The 25734-nt window shown below is 39.9% G+C and overlaps 1 protein-coding gene across 1 annotated transcript in view; it reads right to left on the bottom strand.

Moving 5' to 3' along the window:
* The window catches only part of LOC138246069 (uncharacterized), a 73208-nt gene that overhangs the window by 26813 nt on the left and 20661 nt on the right, over positions 1 to 25734 (bottom strand). The window contains exon 2 of the mRNA XM_069200271.1: positions 7176 to 7529. Within this exon, the coding sequence (XP_069056372.1) occupies positions 7176 to 7529 (354 nt within the window). The remainder of the gene's footprint in view (positions 1 to 7175; positions 7530 to 25734) is intronic.

Here is a 25734-nt window from a genome sequence, read left to right on the forward strand (position 1 = left end):
AGATGCGTGGAAACAAAGGGGTGTGCGTCGATTTCTCGGGCCGTACACGGCGATGCATCTTTTCGTTTTCATGCAGGGATGACTGCGCATCGATTTTCGGTGCTTGGTTGGGGATCCTCTCTGGGTTACGGGGTTTTCGGACATCCTGGGGACGATGCGTGGATTTCCTGCACTGGCAGGACGAATTCACAGGAGCTGCGTCAATTCGGTGGGCGTTGCGTGGACATTTCTACCGCATGGCTCGATCCAAATGGCGGTGCGTTGAATTTCCGGTCGCTATGCTGGCGCTGAGTCGATCTTCTCGATGCGAAGTCGGGCTGCGTCGTTCTGGTTCGTGTTGCATTTTTTGTCTTAGGGGCGGGGTAGGGGTATTTTCAGTTCTTAGGGGTTGGGGGTCAGGTGGTTTAGGGGCGGGGAGGGGGGTCGGGCATTTTTAGTTTTAGGGGTGGGGTGGGGGGTCAGGGTATTTTTAGTGTTTCGGTTTGGGGTGGGGGTGGTTTAGGTTTAGGGGCGGGTGTCGGGGCATTTTTAGTTTTAGGGGCAAAGTGGGGGGTCTGGGGTGTTTTTACTTTTTGGGGGTGGGGGTTGGGGTAGTTTAGGTTTTAGGGGTGGGGTATTTTTAGTTTTTCAGGCGGGGGATTGGGATGGCTTAGGGGCAGGGGAGGGGGGTTCAGGGCATTTTTAGTTTTAGGGCTGGGTATTTTTAGTTTTAGGGGTGGGGGGTTGGGGTATTTTTAGTTTTTGGTGGTGGGGTGGTTTCGGTTTAGGGGTGGGGGTCAGGTATTTTTAGTTTTTAGGGCTTGGTGGGGTATCTGGTGTATTTTTACTTTTTGGGGGTGGGAGTTGGGGTAGTTTAGGTTTTAGGGGCGGGGTGGGAGGTTGGGGTGGTTTTAGGGGCAGGGGTGGGGGGGTCACTGTAATTTTAGGGGTGGGGTGAGGGGTTGGGGAGGTTTTAGGGGCGGGTTGGGGTGGTTTTAGGTTTAAGGGACGGGGTGGGGTGGCTTTAGGTTTTAGGGGTGGGGTGGGTGGGGGGTTGCGGTAATTTTAGTGGCGGGGTTGGGGTGGTTTTAGGTTTCAGAGGCAGGGGTGGGGGGTCCGGGTGGGAGGTTGGGGTGGTTTTAGGAGCGGGCTGTGGGGGGGTTGTGGTAATTTTTAGGGTTGGGTGGGGAGCCAGGGAGGTCGCATGCTGAAGCCACGCATGCCGTTCACTAATGCCTTTACCAGGAATGCCTTTACAACGAAAAATTCAATGGAAACCTAAGCTGATTTAACACGGCCATTCACATAGTATCCTCTTATGTAAGTCAGTGTGTTCTTCTTTGCTATAATTAGTGCAAGATTAGACATAGCTCATGTATGTCTTCAGGGTGAACCCCCAAATGCAGGAGCTTGGTGGCAGGAATTTCTATTGTTGTGTGGCTTAGATTTATTGGTCATACAAAGTGACCCATGCATGCAAAATCTAAGGCCCAGATTTAAGAGGGCGTAGCGCCTCTTTGTGCCACTTTAATGTCATTTTTTATGACGCTAATGTGGCTCTAGGAGGCCACATTTGCTGCACCATAGTTACAAAGTGGCGCAAAGCATGCTTTACAACATTTTGTAACCCCTTGTGCCACATTATGCCTGCACCAGGCCTAATGTATACAAGGGGGGCATTCCCCCATTAGGGGGACCCCAAAAATGGCACAGTGGAATTTAAGAGATTCCACTTTGTCATTTTTAGTAGCTATTTGCTCAGAGCAGGCAATAAAAGGGGGCATACCATTGTTTTCAATGGGCCCCTATGTACTCTGCAGGATTAGCACCAAAGTTTGGTGCTAATCCTGCACAGTACATCAATAGGGTAAAAATGTTGACACTATTGCCCCTACTCTGCACCATGGTGCGCCACATATTAATTAATAATAGGTATGGGGGCGCTAAGGGGCTCAAGAAAAGTGGTGCTGCATTGGATGCAGCACCACTTTTCTTAAATTGGGCCTAAAGGTTATATGGCGTCCTATCATAGACTAGTTTAGCAATTTGATTCCAGGTTGTATTACTGAACGATGAATTTGAATGTTTTTGAATTACCTTGCTTGAATGGATTTTACTTGATGTATGATGGTGATATGAATTGTATTTTACTCTGTATAACTATCTATATATGCACATTAGTATGCTTCATATTTACCCAAACAAAACAGTGGAAAAGTGGGTAAGGGAGCGAGAGAGGCACAGGTAACAATCTTAAACTCATTCAGGAAGGAGGCAGCAGGTTCAATAATGAATGTAATTAAACTCTATGGCAGAAAGCGCTGCATTGAGCCCCACATTGAATAGGATAGAGGTTTGGAGCCCCAGGGCACCATGAGAGCCAAAGAGCTGCATGAGGTAAGGAAGCATAGAACTGCACGCAAAATATCAAGGACCCTGCATAACCCATTCAACCGGGGGGGGATCAGAAAAGGGAAAAAAGGAAAGTGCAGGGAGCTGTAACGATGATAAACTAATCAGATCAGGAAGGCATGCAACCAAACAGAAAGTTCTAGGGCAGCCAGAAGTTATTGAATGGAATCCACAGTGAGAACTGTCATTTGCCACAGGTATCCTACAGCCTCCTGTTCTCCATTTGTTCTATTGACTTTCCAAGGATATTGAGGCAAGCAGTCTAAGTAAAATCCAGGAGGAGGAAGTGGGTCTGTATTCAGATAATGCATGACACGAGTCATTATTCGCAATTAAGTCCATTGCCAACAAAAAATCTATCTTCTGAAAATAATAGATGTTCATATAAAACTTGAGCAGCGAAATGAGCCCAGAAGAAATTGCAGAGCGTACATGCTATATGACACTCAAATTAAATTAATATGAAGCCTGAGGTTAGTCTGTTTCTCCTGCTTTCCTGATAATTCTTTGGTCTTTATTTTTTTCTAGTTTTTTTCTGGAACATCACTTTTTTAAACAAATTTTATTCAACTTGATATTTTATAGGTGGTTAACCTCCATTAGATACAGATGAGGTGTTGTCAAATATATATTGTTGGACCTGACAGCCTTAAAGTGGTCTTTGCCCATTTTTCACCTGCCTCCTTCCATATTTCTGATCACGTTTTTTTCTGCTTTTAGGACTCTGCTCCCTTTACCATCGCTGACCAGTGCTAAAGTGCTTGTGCTCTCTCTCGTGCACAGGGTACCTTTCACTCCTACCTAATTGACATATTTAATTTACCTATACGTCCTGAGTAAGGTGCACTACATGTGCCCAGGTCCTGTACATTAAATGTTAATAGTGGGCCTGCAGCACTAATTGTGCCACCCACATAAGTAACCCCTTAACCGTGTCCCAGGCCTGCCACTGCAAGACCTGTGCATGCAGTTTTCTGCTACCTCGAATTGGCATTTAAAACCCTCTGCCAAGCCTCATACTCCCCTTTTATTCCATATGACACCCTTAATGTAGGCCCAATGCAATCCACAGGGCAGGGTGCAGTGTATTTGAAAGGCAGAACATGTACATTTAAGTTTTACACGTCCTGGTAGTGAAAAACTCCCAAAGTCGTTTTTCACTATTGTGGTGAAGCCTGCTCCTCTCATAGGCCAGCTCAGAGAATTCCTTCAAAATACTTTAAAGCTGTAATTCATGGTCTAGTATTTTAGAAATTTCACTTTTAGAAAGTAGGCATTTCTCTGCTCTTACTGCTCTATGTGCCTTACAGCCTGTCTCCAATGCACATCTCGTCTGTGCTGTGTGACAGCTCCCCTTGTGCATACCATACAGACAGCCATACATACAGGACACTCAACTGCATCTGTATTCATCTACATACTGATGGGTCTTCCTGGGCAGGAAGGGTGGAGGGGCTTGTACTTACACTTCAAAGGGTAGCAGCCTGACCCCACACAAAGGACTGATAAACTCCCACAGAGAGCCTGGCAGACATGCCTGAGCTGAAAGGGAACTGGTGCACTTCAAAATCACTCTTTGAAGTCTCCCCCACTTTTAAGGCACATTTAGGTATTAACACTGGATCTCTGACCCCCATCAACTTAGACTCTACTGGACCTACAACTGGACTCTGTCAGAAGGACTGGAGTGCTGCTCAAAGGACTCAACTGGACCGCTTTTCTGGAAGAATAGAACAGTGCCATCTACGCTGAGCTTAAAAACCTTGCTAGAAAAACAGACATTTGAGGTGAGGAAATCTAGAGTGTCGCTGGTGTTGCAGGGTGCTTCTTACTGGAGTTGCTCTCCACCTGAAAGTGGGAACTACCAGAGTTCTCTCTTCTGTTTTGCATATTTTATGCATCACTCTAATCCTGAAAAGGTTTTCTCTTACTTATACTGGGTGCTCCCTTGTGTCTGGAAAAAACTAAACCTCTCTGATGAACTATAATGATAGTGAAACATGTGCCAGATGTTAAATTTGCTCATTCCAGATTGGCTTGGATGGTATACCAATCCAAAGCTATAATACTGTGCCTGGAATGGTGAAAGGCTTTTGTCATTTTACTTCTTGGCAAGGGTGGCACTGTGCAAATCCTATTCTTAAAGGTTTTGCTGTACAAATGGTAAGACACTTTGGGCCTGATTACAACTTTGGCGGAGGGGGTTAATCTGTCCCAAATGTGACGGATATCTTGCCCGCCATATTACAAGTCCATTATATCCTATGGAACTCGTAATACACAAAAGCACAAAACTACCCTTTCTGAGTGAAGTTCTTATGTCAAGCCAAGTTATATGTTAATCTATTCAGATATCAGTTAGGGGTCTCTAGGATTCACAGTTGTTACCCTTGGATTACCTCTTGCTGCCCCTGGCACTGCGCTTCTGATTCCCTGGTCTTGCAGTTCACACAGGTAATGCTAAAAAAAAACAGATGCAGGATGGGACTATGGAACCCCATTTACTTCCTGTTGCTACGCTATAGCTGTGAAATATTAATTCATTGGAATGTTCATCACACTTAAGAACGTTTTTCTTTCCCAAAATGATTTTTGAAGTGCATGTGATGCACACTCTAGCAGCCAGGCAGGAACAATATCACTTGACTGTAACCTTGGCTCCTACTGGTCTCCATTCCAAAAATCAACAAGCATTAGCAAGGCCAATAGCTCTGGCTTTGGTTACTGACCTTTTAGCGTGACTATTGCTTGTGGTCTTTGGAAATCGTCTTTGTAAAACACAATTACGAAAGACACTCAGAATGTCTGACTGTGCATGCACATGCATCTATAAGGACCAGTATAACAGAAACCACTGAAATGGCCACCTATCCATGCACATGTGTTTGCATGGACACGTGGCCATTTTTAAATGGGTTTTGTGAAAGAAAAATCACATTTAGCAGAAGGCACTGCAGAGATAGGTCAGTCAGTAGCCTCACTGAATTACAGACACCAGATGCCATGTAGTAGGGCCTAGCATCACCTTTTTCCCATGTCCATTGACATGGGAAGACATGGGGTCATGTCAGGTCCTATCATGCAATTCTGGTCAAACAGTGTGTTGGCTTTTTGGTGAATCAACGTACATGCAGTTTGTGCTGCTGTGGTGACCAAATGAGACAAGGGCTACTTCGAATACAATCTTGTTTGAGATCAAATTAACATGCCTGTTATCCCGGAGGTATCTAACATAATTACCAAACAAAAGCTGCTCCTTTGTGACAGCTTTCTCGTTGTTATTCAGTTACCACGTCCTTTCAGGTAATTGTTTGCAACAGCAATTGCATTCTCAGACCATGAATGGATGCCACTGTGAATCATTGAAGGGGACACTTCTGTTGTGCCCCATCAGAATGGTACTTCAGTGTGATTTGCATAGCTTTTTCCAGTACCATTTTGCACTTACAGTCCCTTTGATTTTACAAATCACAGGGTTTGCGACTGCAAAATGGTTTGGTACATCTGGCCGTACAATTCTAATCTGATGTTATGGAACACAAAACACTAACACTTTACAGGTCTTTTTCTTGATTTTACTATTGCATCAACTTTCAGAATTTGTAACACGGGTTAATAAAATGAGCGATTGAAGTACTTAAGGCAAGATGGTTCTCAATTATAATCAAATAACTAAGAAATCAATTGGACAGTGACTTTTGATGTGCAAACATATTTACGCTAAAATAATTGCATACACCTGCTGCTATGAATTAGTATTCTGAGTGCTGAACTAGAAATATTTTCACTGCAACGTGGCCGAAGAGTTATTGATCTGCATTTAGTCCGTAAGCTCATGTAATGATGTACAAAGTGATGTCTGGCACAGGAGAATAGCAGTAACATTTTAAAGCACAGTTATCCAATAGTAACTTGCTTTTATGTTGCACTTTATAACACACTTCTCAATAAACAGTTGCTGCTATTACTCAAATTATAAACATTAAAAGGGAAGGCTGAGAGGCCACTAATTGGATGGGCTTGTAGGCTGCACATCTTTACGACCCACTGATAGGCACTGCTAGGAAGCTCACACTGCATTTAGCTTCAGTTCTAGAGTTCGCAATCGTGGCCTGCTACAGGTATCCATCCACAGCCTGAACTGAAGGACAAAGAGGCTACAGACTACACAGGACACACTGTAGAGTAACATGCTGAGCACAAAACTTATCGGAAAGAGAAAATAACCTCAGGAAATGCATAAAACATAAAGTGAACATGTAAACTGTAAACCGGAGCCACATCTGTGACATAGATTATCTTGACGTTTTTTTCTAGTCATTTCTGAAAATACAGATGTAAGGAAACCGATTACTGTTCTCACCTGTAAAGTTTTGAACGTGAATATTGGACTCTGCAGTGCCCATTCAATGGTCAGTTTTCACATATCCCTGGCCCTGATACACGGAGGGACCTGTCTCACGTAAACCCCTAGAAAGACTTCATAGTCCTACTCAGCATTCAACTAACTTCACGATGAGCAAATCTCAACAGATGTCAGCGATGGTTGTTCACTCACTGAGCCATCTTGCTAGTTAGGTTTCGCTATCAGATTTTTGTGTTAAACAGATGGATAGAGCAAAACCACCCCCTTCCCAGGTGTTCCTTTTCCCAGAGTCCACTGCTGCAGATTTTGGCGTTACACTGTGCCTCACTAAAAAAATACGATTATTCATTACCTTGTATTTTTTGGAAGAGGGAGGTGCTCAATGAAAAGATAACAAAAGATGAGAACACTTTGATACCTGTCACAATCAGCAGAGTGCCGCCTCCGAAAACTTCTTCAACGGGGCTGCCTTCTTTAATAACAACACTGTGGCACATGTACCAGTCAGTGTCGTTTTTCCGCAACTGGTGCAGTGTTATTGTTGTATGAATTGCCGTTCCAGAAACCAGGGAACGCTTTTCGAATTCATTTCCCTTCCTACTATGCACCTGTTTTGTCTCAGAGAAGTATACGAGCTCCCTGAAACGCCGATTGAAATTCATCCCTTGCGGCTTCCCAGGAACGGTGATCAAGCAGTTTACAGTGACTGATCTGCCCTCAGGGACTGAAATGCTGGGTGGTGATTGGTCGATTTTCAGTGAAGGCGCTGCCCCTAATGAGAATAGAAGAGACAAGCTGATTATAATGTTATGCCATTAGGAAATTATACACGGGTTCTTATTGCTTAACTGGTCAAGAACAAGGCTCTAATTTTGACCTGTCTTGTTTGTGTGCTTTTCACATTTTCAGTGACACATTTCGGCTGATGTTCTAATCAATAAATCAAGAGTATCTTTAGGTTGGATGAAACTATTTGAGTCTCTCATAGAATTAGTCCAAGGCTATCAATAAAGCTGGTAATGACAAAATTCTGAAGTTATTAACTGTGTGCGTTTGTTCAAAATATAGCTTAATCACTAAAGGAAAGATAGTTAGCAGATCCAGTAAATTAACAAGCAAACTCACATGAGGACTTTTTTCCAAAGACAACATCAAAGAGCTGTCAGAACAACCTCAAAGAGCTGTCAGAACAGAACCATAAATGTTAAAGCAGGTTGTCAATGAAAATGGTCTGCTAGCAAAAGGTCTGGCGCATCTCCAAGTTCTTTGAAAAACAGATATCAGTTTCATTATATGATATTAAATGGAAGAGTTAGAACAGAAATCTTTCAATTATTACAACTGATCAGTCTATTAGTTTGCAAAATCACCTCCAGAAAGTCTTACTTCCTAATAATCTTATTGTTTAAAGCTGAAGATAGTTAATTAAGGATTTGAAATTTGCTTGTGAAATCACAGGAATACAATAGATTGTTTAACTAAAAAGGCCTGAGCCCATTGAAGAACATGCAACAGAAAGAACATCCTTCCTCCCTTCATACACAAGAACAAATATTATACCATGTAACAGCAGATAGACCATGGCTAATGATTTGATGTGAATGCTTTTCTGAAATAGAGAAAGACACTTGCACTTGGAAAGCACATTCTCACTTTGTTTTAGTAAATGTGAATGATTTTCAATGCAGAAGGCTGCCGCCTAGTCATGACAACTAACATACTCCTAAATTAATCATTATTTAAGAAAGTAAATTAAGAACTGTTTAAAATTACCCTTGAAAATTATCACACTAGTTATAAAACTACACTACCCTACTATTGCATTTCTTTAATGGTTCTTGGTTTTGTCAATTTCTTCTCCTGCAAGGCCTTGAAGTCATCGTACATTTTGGCTTTCATCTCATCAAGTGCATTTCTTTTCTTTACCCATCCATTTCATTGACTTATTTTTCTTGCCTCAACAATCACAACTTTAACCCTCCAATGCAAGATGCCTCTAAAATCTTGAATATTAGTATAACACCTATTATAGTTAAAATTAATTACTATTAATTCAGTTATTGTTTTCATTAGTATACGCTTACCAAACCAAGCCCTGGACCTATTTTCTTCCAAATACAGGTTCTCTCATTGGATGGATCTTACTTAGAGTATTAGTTATGTTAGCAATATATTTCTTAATACTCTTACTATTATCTCGGATGTAAGTGCAGCACTGACTCCCTATTACACTATTGACTCCTTTTGCTAAACGTATATCTATTGGCAAGGTGTTTTTGGATTACCATAGATATTATAGCAAACACATCTTCATTAATCTGAGTTAAAGCACCTGCTGTGTTACTTGCCAAACACTCTGCTAAACTAGACAGTGTTGTAATCGTTGCATCATTTAGAGCTATTCCTATAAGAGGAATCAAAACCTCAAACACTTCTAGTACCTGTTGGCATGAACCTTTTCTCTATACTCTTCCATGATGTACTTCACTCAGTTCACTCAATTATTCAGATTGTACACTCTAATAGACACAAAAGCTGACTAATAAGTACGTGTCTTTACTTGAGGAAGGATGAAATAGGCAGTCTTATTTTCTTAAAACATAATGTTATTTCCTAGCAGGTAAAACTTATCTAATAATTATGTGTAAATGCACTATTCCCTATTACTCTGTCCATTATACTCACAAATTTCTCAGTCGTATCAAAAACACATTCCGTTCTTGCTCTATACAAATTCTAAAACTAGGATCTATTTGTGTCATTGTAATCATAGTCTCTTCTCCTGACTAAAACGTAAGACCAGATTTACAAGAAACTGGTGCAGTGCTATGCCGCGCAAAAATCAGCAGCAGCACACCAGTTTTGAAAAGCAGGGCTGCGCCATATTTACAAGTATACGGCACATCCCTGCGTTTCCCCCTGCACAGGCCCTAAATTAAGCTGCCTGCACCAACACAGGCATCCTCACACCATAGTGCAAGGGTCTCTGCCACGGAGGGGAGTGCACATGAACAATCTACTATGGCAATTTGTGTGCTGCAGTACCAAAGTGTCATTTTTGAATGAATGTTTATGTGCAGGAAGAGGCACCTTCCTGCACATAAACAATCATCCATGACATTTTGCTTCTTCTATGTGTGTTGCAGAATCCAGCACACATAGAAAAAGCAACAAACGAGGAGGAATGAATGTATTCCTCCTCGTTTTGCCATGCTAATACCACCCTTAATGGGCCATTAGTTTTTGGCACTGCCACAGATTTACGATTTCTCTAAAATATGGGGCAGGGTCAAAAGCAATTGGTGTTGAGATGGACACCCATTGCAACACTCATTGATCACCCTTCTGACGCAGAAAACTGCGTTGGAAAGGGCCCATATTAACAAGGAGGCGTAAAGCCACAAAAAGTGCTTTTACACCTCCTTGTAAATATGGAGAAGTGGATAGTGCCACCAGAGCGTTGCAAAAAGTGAGGCTCCGGTGGCGATAGGGCCTTGTAATTCTGTCCCTTAGTTTCTCTTGAACCTTTTGACAAATTTTCTTTTAATATTTTCCTGTTGTAATCTCTAATGAAGTCGCACTCGACCTCCATTAGTCTGCAAACAGCTGAAAACAGGTCTAAAACGTTCAAATACCTCAAGAGCTCTAGTATTCTGTAAACTATTAAGGGACAAATTATAATCAACATGACTCTCTTCTAAAATGTCTTGGTGCATTATCAAAGAGTAATACACTGAACAAAACAAGAAATAAGATAAGGACAACTGAACATAAGTCTCTCCCTCTGAAACAGAAGTAGGCAGATGAGTACAAATATAACAATCAGAAAAATTAATTATGTCCATATAGATTTTTAGTAAATCGAAACAAGAATGTATTCCATACTCTTCACTATAACTATCTTTATGAATTAACCTATCATAGTTAGTATCTGTATCATTGTAGGGCATTGGGCTGTTATTTTGGATGGAGAGATATTCAGCAGTAAGACATAGATGTATCAAAACACCAATTGTTGTGGACAAAGTAAGAATTAGAAAATTATTTGGAAAGCCCAGCAAAGTAATTAATTTCTTGTAGGCATCTCCTCTAGTTAGGCTTTCAAAATAACTTTGACTTTCAAAGCAAAAACAGGAAGAGTCCAAAAAGCAGTATGAAAGTAACTCATTTAGTCACAAGTAAATAAGTGTTGTATAAGTAATCTAATGCTACCAAAAGCAAAGGTTCTAAGAAAATTCAGTGTTTCAAAATCTAGAGCAGCCGTTTACTTTTTCATGAAGAACCTTATTTAGCCTTGATCAGTTCATAGATCTTTTGGTACTTCATGAAGACATACATTACAAATCTTCAAAATTGATCTCTCTTTCACCTGGCACAATTTTTTTCAAACATGCCCATTCAGGAGCAGTGTATTTCTTGTTTAGCACTTTCTCTTTTTGATCTTTTTGATGCAACACCTATGGCTGACTTCTCAGATGAAAATGTACCTATGTTTTGCTCAGTCATTTTGTTAACACTTTCTTTCACTGCTCCAGTTGATTTGTCACCTCTTTTCTTCAATCTGCTGTTGCTTTGCAAATCTCTGCTTCTTTCTCCCACAGTCACAGGTAAGTAATTCAGCTTGAATCGAGCTTTCATCTTTAGTTTAATTTGCTTGATCTGCTTGTGTTGCATCTGCTTCTTGTTTTGCACAATTTGCAAGAGATGCACTTTTAATTGTTCTTTGAGTTTTCAGTTTTTTTCTCCTTCTCCTTCTTTTTCTTTAACTCTTTGTTCTCCAGCCCCTGCATCCATCTAGTGAACTTGAGTTTGGCTTTGTGAGTCAACATTTTGTGTCACCATTTCTTCATTAGATTTTGTTGAAATGTAAAAATCTGTGGAAAGCCCATTTCGTTTTTCTGCATTTGATGTTGTAAAATGGGAGCTGAAACTACAGTTCCACACAGTCTTATATTCTGCAGTTCCACACAGTCTTATATTCTGCATGTTCTGCACAGGTGCTGCTAGGGCTAGGACTGTTGACTCTGTCATCCCAGTCTCTGCCATTGGAGTCATGTTTTGCTCCATCAGATTCATTTGAGGCATCATTTGTGTTTCATTTGCAAATTGTTTGACATGCAGTGCCCATCTCTGAAGAAACTCCAGATTTCATATGAAAAGTATGAGCGTTATTATTTGAACCTTTACCTCTACCACGGAGATCATTTCCGCCAACTCACGGAGGACTCTGAAATTGCACACCAAGAGCTTGGAAAAATCTTGGCAATCTTTCTGATAACAATGAGTCTGGCCAACATCAATGTCTTTATAATGGATTTCTTTTTCAACTCACAATAATCACTATTTTGCACTATTTTGCATAGTCAAAATGTCATCCAGCAATTTCTCTTGCCAACACATCACATTCTTCTGAATCTAAACTCAACTTTGGCGCAAGTTCAACAATAAATCTAAATAAAGCTCAACACACCTTCCTTGATGGATAATCCATTCCACTGTGCTACATATAAATCTGCATTCATCTCTCAGAATATGCATAAATTACTCATCTGCAATTTGTGTTCAACTCATCAATTAATTTGTTTTATTACAGCCTTTCCCTTTAAATACTCAATTACTTGAGCATATATTTGCATGGCATTTAATGAGGGCTTGTAGCTAGGGTCATCTTTAGGCAGTTCCTCCTTGGTGGACTTTTTTACTTATGCAGGGTCATCCCCAATCTTATTGCCTCCTGCCCCCTATTTTTCCTGACCTGTTGCTGTTGGCATTTGAACTCTGAGCATTTTACCACTGCTAACCAGTGCTAAAGTGCACCTGCTCTCTGTGTAAATTGCATTGTTGATTGGTTTATCCATGATTGGCATATTTGATTTATTAGTAAGTCCCTAGTAAAGTGCACTAGAGGTGCCAGGGCCTGTAAATCAAATGCTACTAGTGGTCCTGCAGCACAGGTTTTGCCACCCACATAAGTAGCTCTGTAATGATGTCTCAGAAATGCCACTGCAGTGTCTGTGTGTGCAGCTTTAACTGTATATTCGACTTGGCAAGTGTACCCACTTGCCAGGCCAAAACTTTCCCTTTTCTTACATTTAAGACACCCCTAAGGTAGGCCCTAGGTAGCCCCAAGGGCAGGGTGCAGTGCATGGTTAGGGTAGGACATATAGTAATGTGTTTTATATGTCCTGACAGTAAAATATTGCTAAATTCGTTTTTCACTGTTGCAAGGCCTGTCCCTCTCATAGGTTAACATGGGGGCTACCTTTAAATCTGATTAAAGTGTAGATTCCCTTTGGGAGTGGATGGACATGTGGAGTTTGGGGTCTCTGAGCTCACAATTTAAAAATACATCTTTTAGTAAAGTTGATTTTAAGATTGTGTGTTTGGAAATGCCACTTTTAGAAAGTGAACATTTTCTTGCTTATACCATTTCTGTGACTCTGCCTGTTTGTGGATTCCCTGTCTGGGTCAGTTTGACAGTTGGGCTGGTTGCACCTCACACTAGACAGTGACACCAAGGGAGCTCGGATGTAGCCTGCATATCCTGATGAGCCATCTGTGCTAGGAGAGAGGGGAGGAGTGGCCACTCACACCTGAAAGGGCTGCGCCTGCCCTCACACATTGCAGTCTCCAACCCCCTGGTGAGTGTCTGGGGCCTGGCCAAGGCAGGATTTTACATTCAAAGGAGACTTTACTTTGAAGTAGGCCTACTTCAAAGGAGAAATTGGGTATAAGAAGGGCACCCAAAACCACAGAATTTAGAAACACTTCTGGAACCAAGAGGAACCTCTGCCTAGAGAAGAGCAGAATAGCTGAGGAAGAAGAGCTGCCCTGTGTGTGACTGTGCTTTGTGGAGCTATCCCGCAGTTGCTGCTTCTGCCAGAGTAAGAGGGCAAAGACTGGACTTTGTGTGCCTTCCATCTTGAGAAAAAATCTCCAAGGGATTGATCTAGAGCTTGCCTCCTGTTGTTTGAAGTCTCAGGGACAGCAAATACTTCTCTCTGCCAGCACCTGGAGTCTCTGGAGAGACTCCTACTCTGCCCTGTGGTGCCCATCCAGTTCCTGGGACCCTGAAAGGAGAAGCTGGCAGCCTAAAGACAAGGAAATCCACGCACAGAGCGCCGTGCGGGGAAAAGATTGACGCAACTCCAATCTGTGGCTGAAAAAAACGACGCGCCGCCGGCTCCACAGCTGAGAAAACGGAGCTTGCAGGAAACGCAACCAAAGAATCGACGCACGGAGCAGGAGAAACTGCATGCAGCTTTGCTGATGGAGGCTGGGAGATCACAACCTGCGATGCGGGGACTTTGGATCCTCATGCGGCTGGATTTCTGACTCACGTATTGCCGTGCTGAGTTATTTTTGATGCACAGCCACCCGTGAGGAGTTAATGTTTACGCACACCAGGTACAATTTCACACTAGCAGCGCTAGTGTGTGTTTAAAACTACTTAAAGACTCTTTTGGGATTTTTATTGATGACTTGTGTATGGTGGATTTTTGTCGTTCTGATCTTGTTTTGTTTAGATAAATATTTCCCATTTCTCTAAACCTGTGTTGTGTCATTTTGTAGTGTTTTCATTGTTACTGTGTGTGTTGGTACAAATATTTTACACCTAGCACTCTGAAGTTAAGCCTACTGCTCTGCCAAGCTACCAAGGGGGTAAGCAGGGGTTAGCTGATGGTGATTCTCTTTTACCCTGACTAAAGTGAGGGTTCTTGCTTGAACAGGGGGTAACCTGACTGTCAACCAAAGACCCCATTTCTAACACTCCTCTGGCCACTTTAAATATTCTTACAGACATTCCATAATTGTTTAGGCACAATAATCGCAAAAAATACATCCAAATCTTCCCAAAGCACTGATAAAACAGCCACAATCCTCCCCACTTCAGTATACCACTTTTCAGGTTATTCCCTTAGTTCTAAAAAAAGTTTTGTAAAGGGCCTCAAGTCCTGTCTGCTCCATAGAATGCACTCATAAGCCCATATGTGGGTTGTGGAATTAGGAACCAAAAATGGCCTGGTATTCCTGATCTGCCCACTATTGAACCTAGAGTCTCAGATTAAGGGGAAAGGGGACCTGGCATTCCTGGCTTGTATGTTTTCCCCATGCCAAGGTCATTAACGTGCAATGGCAGGTATTTGGTACTGGGATACAAGCTGGAACTGTAAAGGTGCAAAGTTTTGATTTCAACTTTCACGAACTTCTCTACATTTTTACAAATACTGTGACTACTTCCTATAGTTCATAAATATTTCTACTTATAGTTTTTTTCAATAAATGTGAGTCAGTTGCATCCCTGTTAAGTTAGTTCAAGGTGAAAAAGTTCACTTAAAAGCATTCCGTGTTAAAGTCGGGAGCCAAACAGATTTCAAGTTATCTCACAAGAAAACAGCACACAAATTTTACCACCAGAGAGCACTCACAATGAATTATTACTGGTATGTGTGAAAAACAATGTGACAGCATTGGCTTAGGAAAAACGGGAAACTATAACTTTACTTTACTTGCGTCATAACAGTTTTTTGCAGATCCCATATCCTTCACTCTTTTTTTGATAGTAGGTATATTAGGTGATATTTTTTGTGGATTGCTCTCACTGCAGTTTAATAGCATCATGAACTCTTTGGTATGTAAGTGCTTTCTAAAGCATAAGAATGTAACAAAATATAATAAACACCGGTCTGTCATAACCTTTGTTTTGTTGTCTCTTTAACATTTCCTTATAATTTTTCAATTGATCTTTTACCTTGGGAGCAGTATCTTTTTATGTTAATTTTGTGACTTGATAATAGTTGTTCTTTTTGGCCAGTGAGTTTAATTAGAATATTCGTAGATTAGAGCTAGGACTAAGACAGAGGCCAGGCATATCACAGTACACTGGAATATTGGTAAAGCATACAGGCTCCTTTGTCATTGGTAAACCATTATTTTCAATGGTGTGCTTCTTCCGTAGATATACCTTGCTCGTAGCCCAGTGCTTTACCTTTGTTGGCCTCAATTATAAGTTCTCCAGGATGGCGGTTACTCACAATGTGAAGTTTACAGCACCCGCTGATTATCAGGTGTAGTGAAGTGTGAGCCCCATTTACATTATGGCAGGTGAAACCTGTAGAAATTTACTGGGAGTAAACGTCTGTGCAGAGTTTTATATGAAAAGCACTGAAATGCATATGTGATACCCAACCTTAAAGTGGGTCTTACCTATAGCACCTGCATAAATCACGAATTTACAGTGGTTGATTTTATCAGATGCAATAACGATTGCAACCCTTCACTGGGGCACTTGTGAGGGGCTCATATGCTAAAAAAGTGATTGGGTTCATTTCTCAAACGCAAAAGGTAATAGGACCTTCCATTTTTGTATTTATTTTCATTTTTCAATTTTTTTTCTTGTGAGTAAATATATGTTCTGGTTCGAAGACATGGCTCTGAATGAACTTTGACCTAACTATATGTTGTTGCCTGAGTCACCAACACTGATCACCTCATAAAAAGCCTTTGCTGATTGAACACTGTAGTTTTTAAAAGGCTAATGCCCAGAAAGGAATACTTACCAACCACTCAGCAGGTCGGTAGCACCCAAGACTGTGGGACCCCAATTTTAATTGCCATTTCTGCATCAAAATGTATACTTTTCAGAGCCTGTGGTTCTTATTTTAGGTAGTGTTGATAAAAAATGGCAAACAGCAATGATACAAATGGACAATTTAAATACCACAACTCCAGAAGATGGAATTTTATCTAGTTTTATAAATATTTGAAATATAAAAGAGAAAATACATAGGGGAAAGATGATATAGAGTAAACATAACGGGGAGAGGGCGAAGTGATAGGCAGAACTACTAATGAGATATGTTGGTATTTTAGACAAAATATGGTGTCCTCACTTGTATATAATGAATGTAGTCTCATGTATCTTCTAATTCTGGTGGCAATGGCTCAGTGAGTTAACAGCCTTCTGTTTAGATGGATATGGTGATTAGTTGGTCACAAGTTGGGAACCTCACAAAGCCAACTCAACCTTCCCTTCTTCAGTTCTGAGGTTGGTCATCTATCTATCTATCCATCTATGTAACTATCTATCTACCATCAGCAACTTGAGTATTTTACTTAGGTGCCATATGACTGGTTTATACGGCATATATTCTTATATTGTACAATAGGGAAGAATACACTGGTCGTAAGATCACCAGTGACTGGTTGACATGGCATATATTCTTATATTGGACAAAAGGGAAGAATACACTGGTTACACAGGTGTATTTCTTTCTTAAATACATTGTGATTATCAGTAGTCTGTTTACCATGCCTATTGTAATTTCTCTCGCTTCACTATATGAAGAATACAATGTGTCACGTGGCTTATATTCGGTGACATTACACTTTTTACTAATTGAGAAATGAAAGGCAATATGACCTAGCACACTACTTATTTTCACTTTTTAGTTTTTATCCAGACAAACATGTATATGTATTATTGTTCCCTTGTTTTCACTGCATTGATATAGCAGCAAAGTATATCAATATTAGGAGTGGGCAAAACTTTAGTTACTTCGAAGTACTTGGAATAATTTTAGTAAGTATGCACTGCTCTTGTGAAAATTACCAAAATTACACAGTTACTGCAGCTTGAGCAAGAAAGTGTAATTTGTTGCTATTTTGTTAACGCAAAATGGCTCCTGTGTGTATTTTAAACACAAGGTTGTATTTTGCAGTAAGAAAATGGCGCTAAATTGTAGATTATGCTTCTCACTATAATTGCTAGTACTTGTCCAGTAATAACAAGTAATTACACTAAAGAGAATTATGCCAGCTACACGCAACCTTAATCAATAGATTTTTCTTTTCTGTACCATAGTTTTAGAATAGACAATCTTTTTACCATGTCAATGAGTACATAATGTCTTGTTAAGGTGAATGGACACAAACAATGATATAGTTTTTGAAAAAGCACCAAGTTGAAATAAGTTACCAGACACAATAGAATGGGCCTTGAGTGCCATTTGGACCTTCTTTTGGGGGATTATCCCTTTTAAATATTATATATTGGACTTGCACCCATAATACTGGCACCTGCGCCTCAGGTAGAAGAAACCAGCCAATTTGCAATGATGAGGAGGAAGATCATACTTTGCAGTTTGCCGATGCCCTGCACAGTGTAATGAGTGACTCCTTGGAGTTGGCTGGTCAAGCATTGGGCAGCGATGGAAGAAGTAAAATATCTGGCTAACTCCTGCCCACTCTTGGGAGACAGTAATTGCCTAGGACAGTCCAAGAGACATGTAGGTGCACCATGACATCATTGCAATCAGTATGCAGTGGGGATCCGGACTGATCAGACCACCGTTAATGACAGTGGAGGACTGCAAGCATGATGGCTCATGTTATACAAAACACATTGAGGGAATACACTGATTATTTCATTAAAAAGCAAGTCATTCAGATTTAGAACTTGGCATGGTGAGTAGTAAAGGTAGTAATTTGTATGGTAATTTAAAACAAAAGTTTCAACTTACTAAGAAGGAAATCGGCAGGTGGTGGTAGGTAACTTTCATTAATCACTACACTGAAGTGGGGAGAGTACCCCATGAACTGTGTATCTTTATAATACTTATCTATGAACATCTTGATCAGAAGTTGTTGGAGGATGGGGCAGAACTGATCGCAACAACATGATGGGGCTGCTCTCGAAATATACAATAATTGAACTGACAGGGTATGTGATTATATAAAAAATTAAAGGAGTAGTTGACGAACATCAAGACCGAGAGACCATAAAGCCTTTTTTCTCATGATTAGAAAATAAATTATGAGGAAGAAATAAAGCAGAAAAAAATATATGTGCTGTATTTGTAGGTGATATACAGAACTATGACAGAGGAATCAGGGAGGAATTTAAACAGATCACTGTTTAGTGATAACAGGAACTATTTACAGCTGAATCTGGTTAGAAAAGCTACTCTGACCTAGACGATCAGCCTGGGACCTCTATCGAAACATCAATTCATTTCAGCACATTTTTAGATGAGTTTCCCTTTTGAGGCAGGAAAAGAAAAACAGGGACTCCTAAAAGGCAAACAATTTAACAGGGAAAATGCCCAACGAGAAGGGGATGGAGTGGCCACAGAAATTGATAAAATGCTGCATGGGAACACAGTAATTAAAAAAAGAATCAATAATGAGTGATAAAAATGTCTGTTGTTAACATATCATCTCCTAACCTAACGGTTGATTGCTGACAATCAACCTTTACTCAAATTAGAACTCTCTTTTTATCCATCTGTTAACTTTAACTACAGAGCCATGTGCATTGACCTGTTTCCATTTATTAAAATATTAAAATCTTTAATCAACAACACAAATGAAAGCCTGCTTGAAAAAAGAAATGCCTGAATGTGATGAAGTATATGAAAATGTATGCACAGTTGATATTGATGGTTTAATTACCATAATGCATTTGCAGTGTGATTGCATCTTCTGGAAAACAGAAGGGAAAATACTTCAAGAAGGTAAGGAACCTACAGCAGTTATTTCAAACCTACACCAGGGTGTAATACCACCACCGCTCAGGAGAACATAGACACCTTTCATGTCCTGGTTATCAAAGGTTTGGTTGCCTCATGGTAGAATACCCATAGCCAACATGCTAACACCTCAAGCAAATAACCAGGGGAAGCATTACAAAGTTGGCAAAATGATCCCAATATAACCATCAAGCCACCTGATAAGTCAGGTAATGTGCTGACATGGAAAAAATACAAACAAGAGTCGTCCAATCAATTAGAGAAGTCTGGATGCTGTGACTTAGTGTTACAAAAATTAAAATAACAAACAATGACCACTTACCATCAGTTTCTATGGGACAGGATGGAACAAGATTCTACTCAACAATGATGAATTTAGGTTTCTACATACAGACACACTTGTGGTCTCCAGTTTTTATTTCTTACTCATAATACTGAAGTATCCATGAATCCACCTGCCAGATGCATTGTCTTATTAAACAGTACTTTCATGTACTTTGACCATTTCCTCATGCAATGTGTCCTCACCTTACCATCTTATTTTAGGGGCAGTATGAATTTCCTTAGAAAAATCAGGATATATATATATATATATATATATATATATATATATCAGGAATTCCAATCAATCAATGATGCCATTTAAAATGGCATCAGTGATGTCATAAATTATGTCATAGAACATTTCATGATTGGTGTCATATGTGAGGTCATACGCAGTTCATGACAGGGGGTAAAAGTTATAGTTAGTGCTGCTAACTATAACTGGTGTATTTCTGTGTTTTGTTCATTCAAAACCTTAAAGTTGTCATTGACAAATTCACCTAACTATAACATTACTTTATCCTTTGTTTTTTCAGTGGATTTCTAAGGATGTGTTTTTTTAAAATGTTTTTATCAGAATTAACTATAATGTTACTTTAATCTTTGTTTTTCAGTAAATTTCTAGTTTTTTTTTTTTAAACATAAAGTAATATTTGATTACGTATGCAAATCCAACAGAGTGTTTTTTGGTTTGCTAATACCTTTGCCCTCCTTTGACAAATCTTCATGAAACTTTCCTAAAAACTTCGCACACCTCAACTCCTTCCTGTAAAGTTTTGGGGTGATCTGTCAAGTGGGGCAGAAAAAAAGTGGGGGAGTCTCAAAACGTAAAATTCCCATACATTTTCCATAGACTTATTTAATCATGGCTACAGCAAAAACTGCTGAACAGAATTACACCACATTCAGCAGGAGGCTAGATCCTGGTCTGCAGATTGTGTTTTTTGGGACTTGGTGTAAATCCATTTAGTAGTTTTCTGAGAAATTGAGGGTAAAGAATATTTGGGTGGTTGGGCTTGTGAGAGTCCTGAGAATCTCCTGCAAGAGCGCACATTTAAAAATGGAGGCATGTGATAAGTCGAGAGGCCTGTTTTTCCTGAATCTTCACACTCCCATAGGAGTGAGAGGCTCCTGTGAGATCGGCTGGCTGTTAGAATGTTAGAAATGAAATGACCACCATTACTGTTTACTGTAAAAAATTCGAGGTGTTATCAAAAAGAAGTAAAATGGTATATAAGTGGGCAGCAGAAGGGCATGCTTCCCCCCTAGATTCAGAGAGAAGGTGTCTAAGGAATAACTAATCTGAAGATTATAAATGTGTCCTGTTTTTAACTAATTTTCACAATGATCTTGCAGGACTTTCGTGGAATCGTGAATAGTAAAAATGAGTAGATTAGTTCACCATTCTTTTCATTAGTAGGAATGGATATTGCGGTGCTTGTTTGAAAGAGAAAGCATGTAATAGATAAGAACAGTGATGAGTAGATGGTTATTTCCTATTTAAAAAATTGTAATGCTCTTGCTAGCATCTTGTGAGACTTACATGGAAAATTACTGGGCCTGCCACAATGTTTTGTATGATAGCGCAAGTGTCTTGCATGAACATAGGAGGAGAAGTAAAAAGAGGGCCATGGCTCAACCAATAATTATCATTTTTAATACATGTTTGAAGAAACGCTGTTATGCAGAACCAGTGATAGTTCAGTTTGTCCTTGGTGCTGAGGAGGATGAGGAAGCCTCTTTGAGGTGTGTTCAACAGAACTTAATATATGGGGAATTGAAAGAGATTGAATTTAAGAAAGAATTCTAAGTTCAGGTATTTAGTATATATTTCATGAACTGTGTTGTGAAGTTTCAGTAAGTGTACTAAAGTTAGTAAACTTATTCTACGCTATGTTTATAGAGTGAAAAAAGGTGTTTGGGGAAGTAGACATGTGTTAATAGAGCTTTTGAGAGGTATAGATTATAATGTTGAGAGATGTGAACAATGTTTGCATATTGTGTATTAGATGTAAAAATGGGATTTGGGGTGAAAAATGTAGAACAGTTAATAAAATATACTGTTGTATCTCTGTTATTAATTATTGACCTGTATGTATATTTTATCTTTTTGGTTATTTATTTATTTTTAACAGGACAATGGAAACCTGTATCTGAGCAAATAATTATCTGCTTTCATAAGCAGCAAAGAAAAGCCTTGTTAAAAGAATCAGGATTATTGTGCTGTTCAGCAGTAACTATCTCTTCAGCCACAGTGTATTCAGTATGGAAGAATGTCGAGTATTGCAATACTCAGTAAAATTAGTGGTTCCATATTTAGCGACTGTGAATATGCTACTAATTGTATATGTATGCCAATGGTACTATGCGCATCTTTTATCCTATGGAGATTTAGTAATTGAGGAGCTAATTATTTTGCTATGCAATTATGGTTATTTGTCATGCAACAGTGAGGTGTTGCATGCTGCAGTATAGGAAACTGTGATACAAGGGAGGGGCTTTCGCACAGAGTGAAGTGCATGCTTATACTCTACCACACACTGCTATCATCTGCTATGCATCCTCTATCATGTTTGGGTGATAACAGTTGGAGGAATTTGAAACACAGGTATGTATATTTCTACAATGAAACATGGACACAAGTTATCCAAGACATAGTTCTGAAAAGAGAGGATATTTCATTTTTTAATGTACTAAGGACATTCGTCAGTATGAAAAGAGATATGTGCCGAGAGAACAGTCTCTACCCACTGCCCACACGTAACCCTTAACCCACATGCTACTCTGGGGAGATGTCTCACCTAAGAAGGCAGTGTGTTTTCAAATCATAGTCTCTTTAGATGTAATGGAAGACAGACTTTTAAGCAAGACGGTCATCTTAACTCCATACTTTACTTGTGCTTCTGTCATAGTGGGGAAATGTATGACTAGAAAGGTAAGACACTTTTCACACCCTAATTTGAACAAGCATTATCCGAGAGACACGTCACAAGAGGGAACCTGTCTCTCCCCACACTATACTACACAGAATCATCATACAAGAGACTTGTGTCATGAAACATGGCAGTTTCTCCTCATAGCTTACTAGGCATACCTGTCAGCATGAGAAGAGGTATGAGTAGAGAGAGACATTTCTCACAAACCATACTAGAGACACTTCTTACCTTGGTAAGATGTGTTAGCAGAGAGATGATTCCCTTTCCACGCAGCACTGCATATCACTATCGTTCTAAAGAGAGGTGTGAGGACAGAGGCCACTGGATCACTACAAAGTACTCTACACTCAGGTTGTCCTGGAGATAGGTGTTAATGCAGAAGACAATAATTTCCTACATACTAATGTATATGTCTGTCATGTTGGGGATTGCTGTGAGTGGGCATTCCCACACCCTAATATATATGGCTATTTCCCTGGGGAGAGTTGTTAGTGGAAGGCTAGTACCTGTTAAACTTAGTATGGAAGAGTGAGGCCTTACATGTGAGGTGAGCACCTTCCCTTTCATACTATGCAGACTACTGAGCTTTGGGTAATGGTGTGAATGGAGAGGCAGTGTCTCTTTACACCCTATTTTACACACTAGTTATCTTTATGCAACATCTCTCTGGAGAAGTCAGTCTCTCCCTATAGTCTAGGAGTGGGGATTGTAAGAGGCATGTTATTATTTAAGCAAAATTTAAATTCTTCCTCTAAAGTAATTTTATGATCCTGTGAGATTCCAGCAGTATCATACAAAAAAGAGGAGTAGAAATCTAGTGCATATCAATTATACATGTTACAATAGGATGTGTTCAATGAAAATACAAATTCCATTATGAACGTACACTCTCACCATATTCTCATGAGCATAAAGAAGCAAACACTGGCCCCTCACAGTGGACTGTGTGTCTGGACCTCCCAAGCCTCTGGCAAGAGTCACCCATGCTATGTATGAGAGCATCATGGTGCTTGTGAGCACCTCTCAAGAGTCATCAAGAAGAAAGAAAAAGGGTAACATAGTACAAACAACATACGTAATTAAAGTATACAGTTGCTCTGAAAAGAGCTTTTGAAGAATTTTTTTGGAAAAACTGTATTTTTGTGTTTTTTAACATTTGTAACTGTTTTTAATTCTTTTTTAAATAGGATAAAACAAAAGGAAGAACCTGGCAGTAAAAAAACATCATCTTCAAAACAAGGTGGATAAAAAATGTTAAAAGAAAACTACTGCCTAGGTGGGCATTTATGATCTCGTACAAGCTTATCCTGTGCAGCGCTGCTTGTCTCAGAAGAAACAATGATCTGTTTGCATAGGTAGCAAAAAAGGGCTTTGTTCAAATAAGCAGGATTGTTATCTGCTTGAGTGTTAAGTACCAAAGCAGGCACAGTGTCACCAGGTTTAAAATATGTGGATGCCCCTGTGGAATTATCAAGCTCTACAGCATGGGATAACTCAGCCCAAGCCAGGCGATGAGGGTGCATAATCCTCTAATGTCACCACATCTTAGTGGTACTCTTTCTGCATTGCCTGTTCCTGCTGCCCCTGCAGAACTCCTTTTTGCATATTTTACATATGACGTATTTAGTAGACATTTTTTCCCACTAGCCCTTGTTTAAAGAAATGACCACACCGAGGACTCCTTGGATGACTGAGGTGGCTGATTTGCAGGAACAGGAGTAGGGTTCTCATCTGCATTGGAGAATGACATTCTGGTGACAGAAAACCAGCAGTGTCAGAGACCTAGCCAGAAAAGGTATAACCACAGCAAAACCAAATAACCAAGTAAAGCAACAAGAAATATATCTTTCTTTGTCAAATAAAGACATCCATATGAACCAATCACAATCCTTCATTGGGATGTCTTTACTCTCCTGAGCACCTCGCTATCATTGAACATGTCATGAGTGATGTGATATATGAGGGTAAAGGCAATGCATAGCGAGGGTGTGATTTTATGAAATAAAAGGCAGGCTTAATGGCTTTGTCAATTGGCGACTACACCAGTATACAAGACAATCTAGGGTTATTCTTTTAAAATTATTTCTGGGGGATGCTGCACTCCTTGCAGCCCCCACAACACTTAAATGACATGCTGGTAGTGTCCCTGCCCAGATTGTGGCATCACCTTCAACCACAATATATATTAATTAGGCTATGAGGGGCATCATGTGTTTCTCCAGGCCAGGGGCAGTGAATAATAAATTAGTGGCTCCAGCATCAATTTTTTTAATTAATTCCTGTTTTTTTTTTTCATTCTTTTTTCTGGGTGTCTCGGTTCCACCAGGAAAATCCCCAGCTTGATTGTTTTTGCTGCAGGCCCCCATGGCCAAGTAATGGCATTTAGGAAAGGGATCACATGCCTTCTCCCCTTCCTTTTTTGAAAAAAAAACACATTGGCCCCAGAGCCAATGGTTTCTTATATTTCACATCTCTTTATTAAATTGAAACAAAAGATTTTATATGACTGTACTTTGTGCAGTTAAAGCACCCAAACATTACACTCACATACTGGTATAAAAACCCATATTTTTGATAGGGCACTGTGAAATACAGAATATTTTTTCACACTTATCTGTGAAATGTGGATTCCAGCATCAGAATGCCACCCACAAGCCACTCTGTAGAGCTCTGCCTTTCTCAAGGATATTAGGATTATGTGGCTCAGAGGGCTTAATTCTGTGGAAAGTTACCATAACTATAAAACACGATCTCTGGAAGTATTATATTCCGCAATCTGAACTAGAAACATGGTGAAATCTATGAATTATGCAAATTGTGTTGTGAATTATGTGCAAACACTGCAGATACAGAGTTGCATAATTCAACTGTTCATAAAGCAACATTCCCAACTACTTTATCAACAATTTATTAAACAGAGACAAACAGAACCTAAACATTCAAATTCCAATCATTGCCCATTGTTAGCTGTACTTTGAAGTAGTCTACCCTAATATAAACATGAAATCTATATAATCCGTAACAGGTTATATGTGTGAGATGGCCTTATGTAGTCATCATTCGGGACTGCCTTATGGTTAATTACTTCAATGGTGATTCTGGACCATAGTGTACAGTTTTCAAATGTGTATCCTCTCTCTCTGTCTCTCTGTCTCTCTCTGTCTCTCTCTCTCTTTCTATATATCTA

Source organism: Pleurodeles waltl, chromosome 7, assembly GCF_031143425.1.
Source record: "Pleurodeles waltl isolate 20211129_DDA chromosome 7, aPleWal1.hap1.20221129, whole genome shotgun sequence".
NCBI classification, from domain to species: Eukaryota; Metazoa; Chordata; class Amphibia; order Caudata; family Salamandridae; genus Pleurodeles; species Pleurodeles waltl.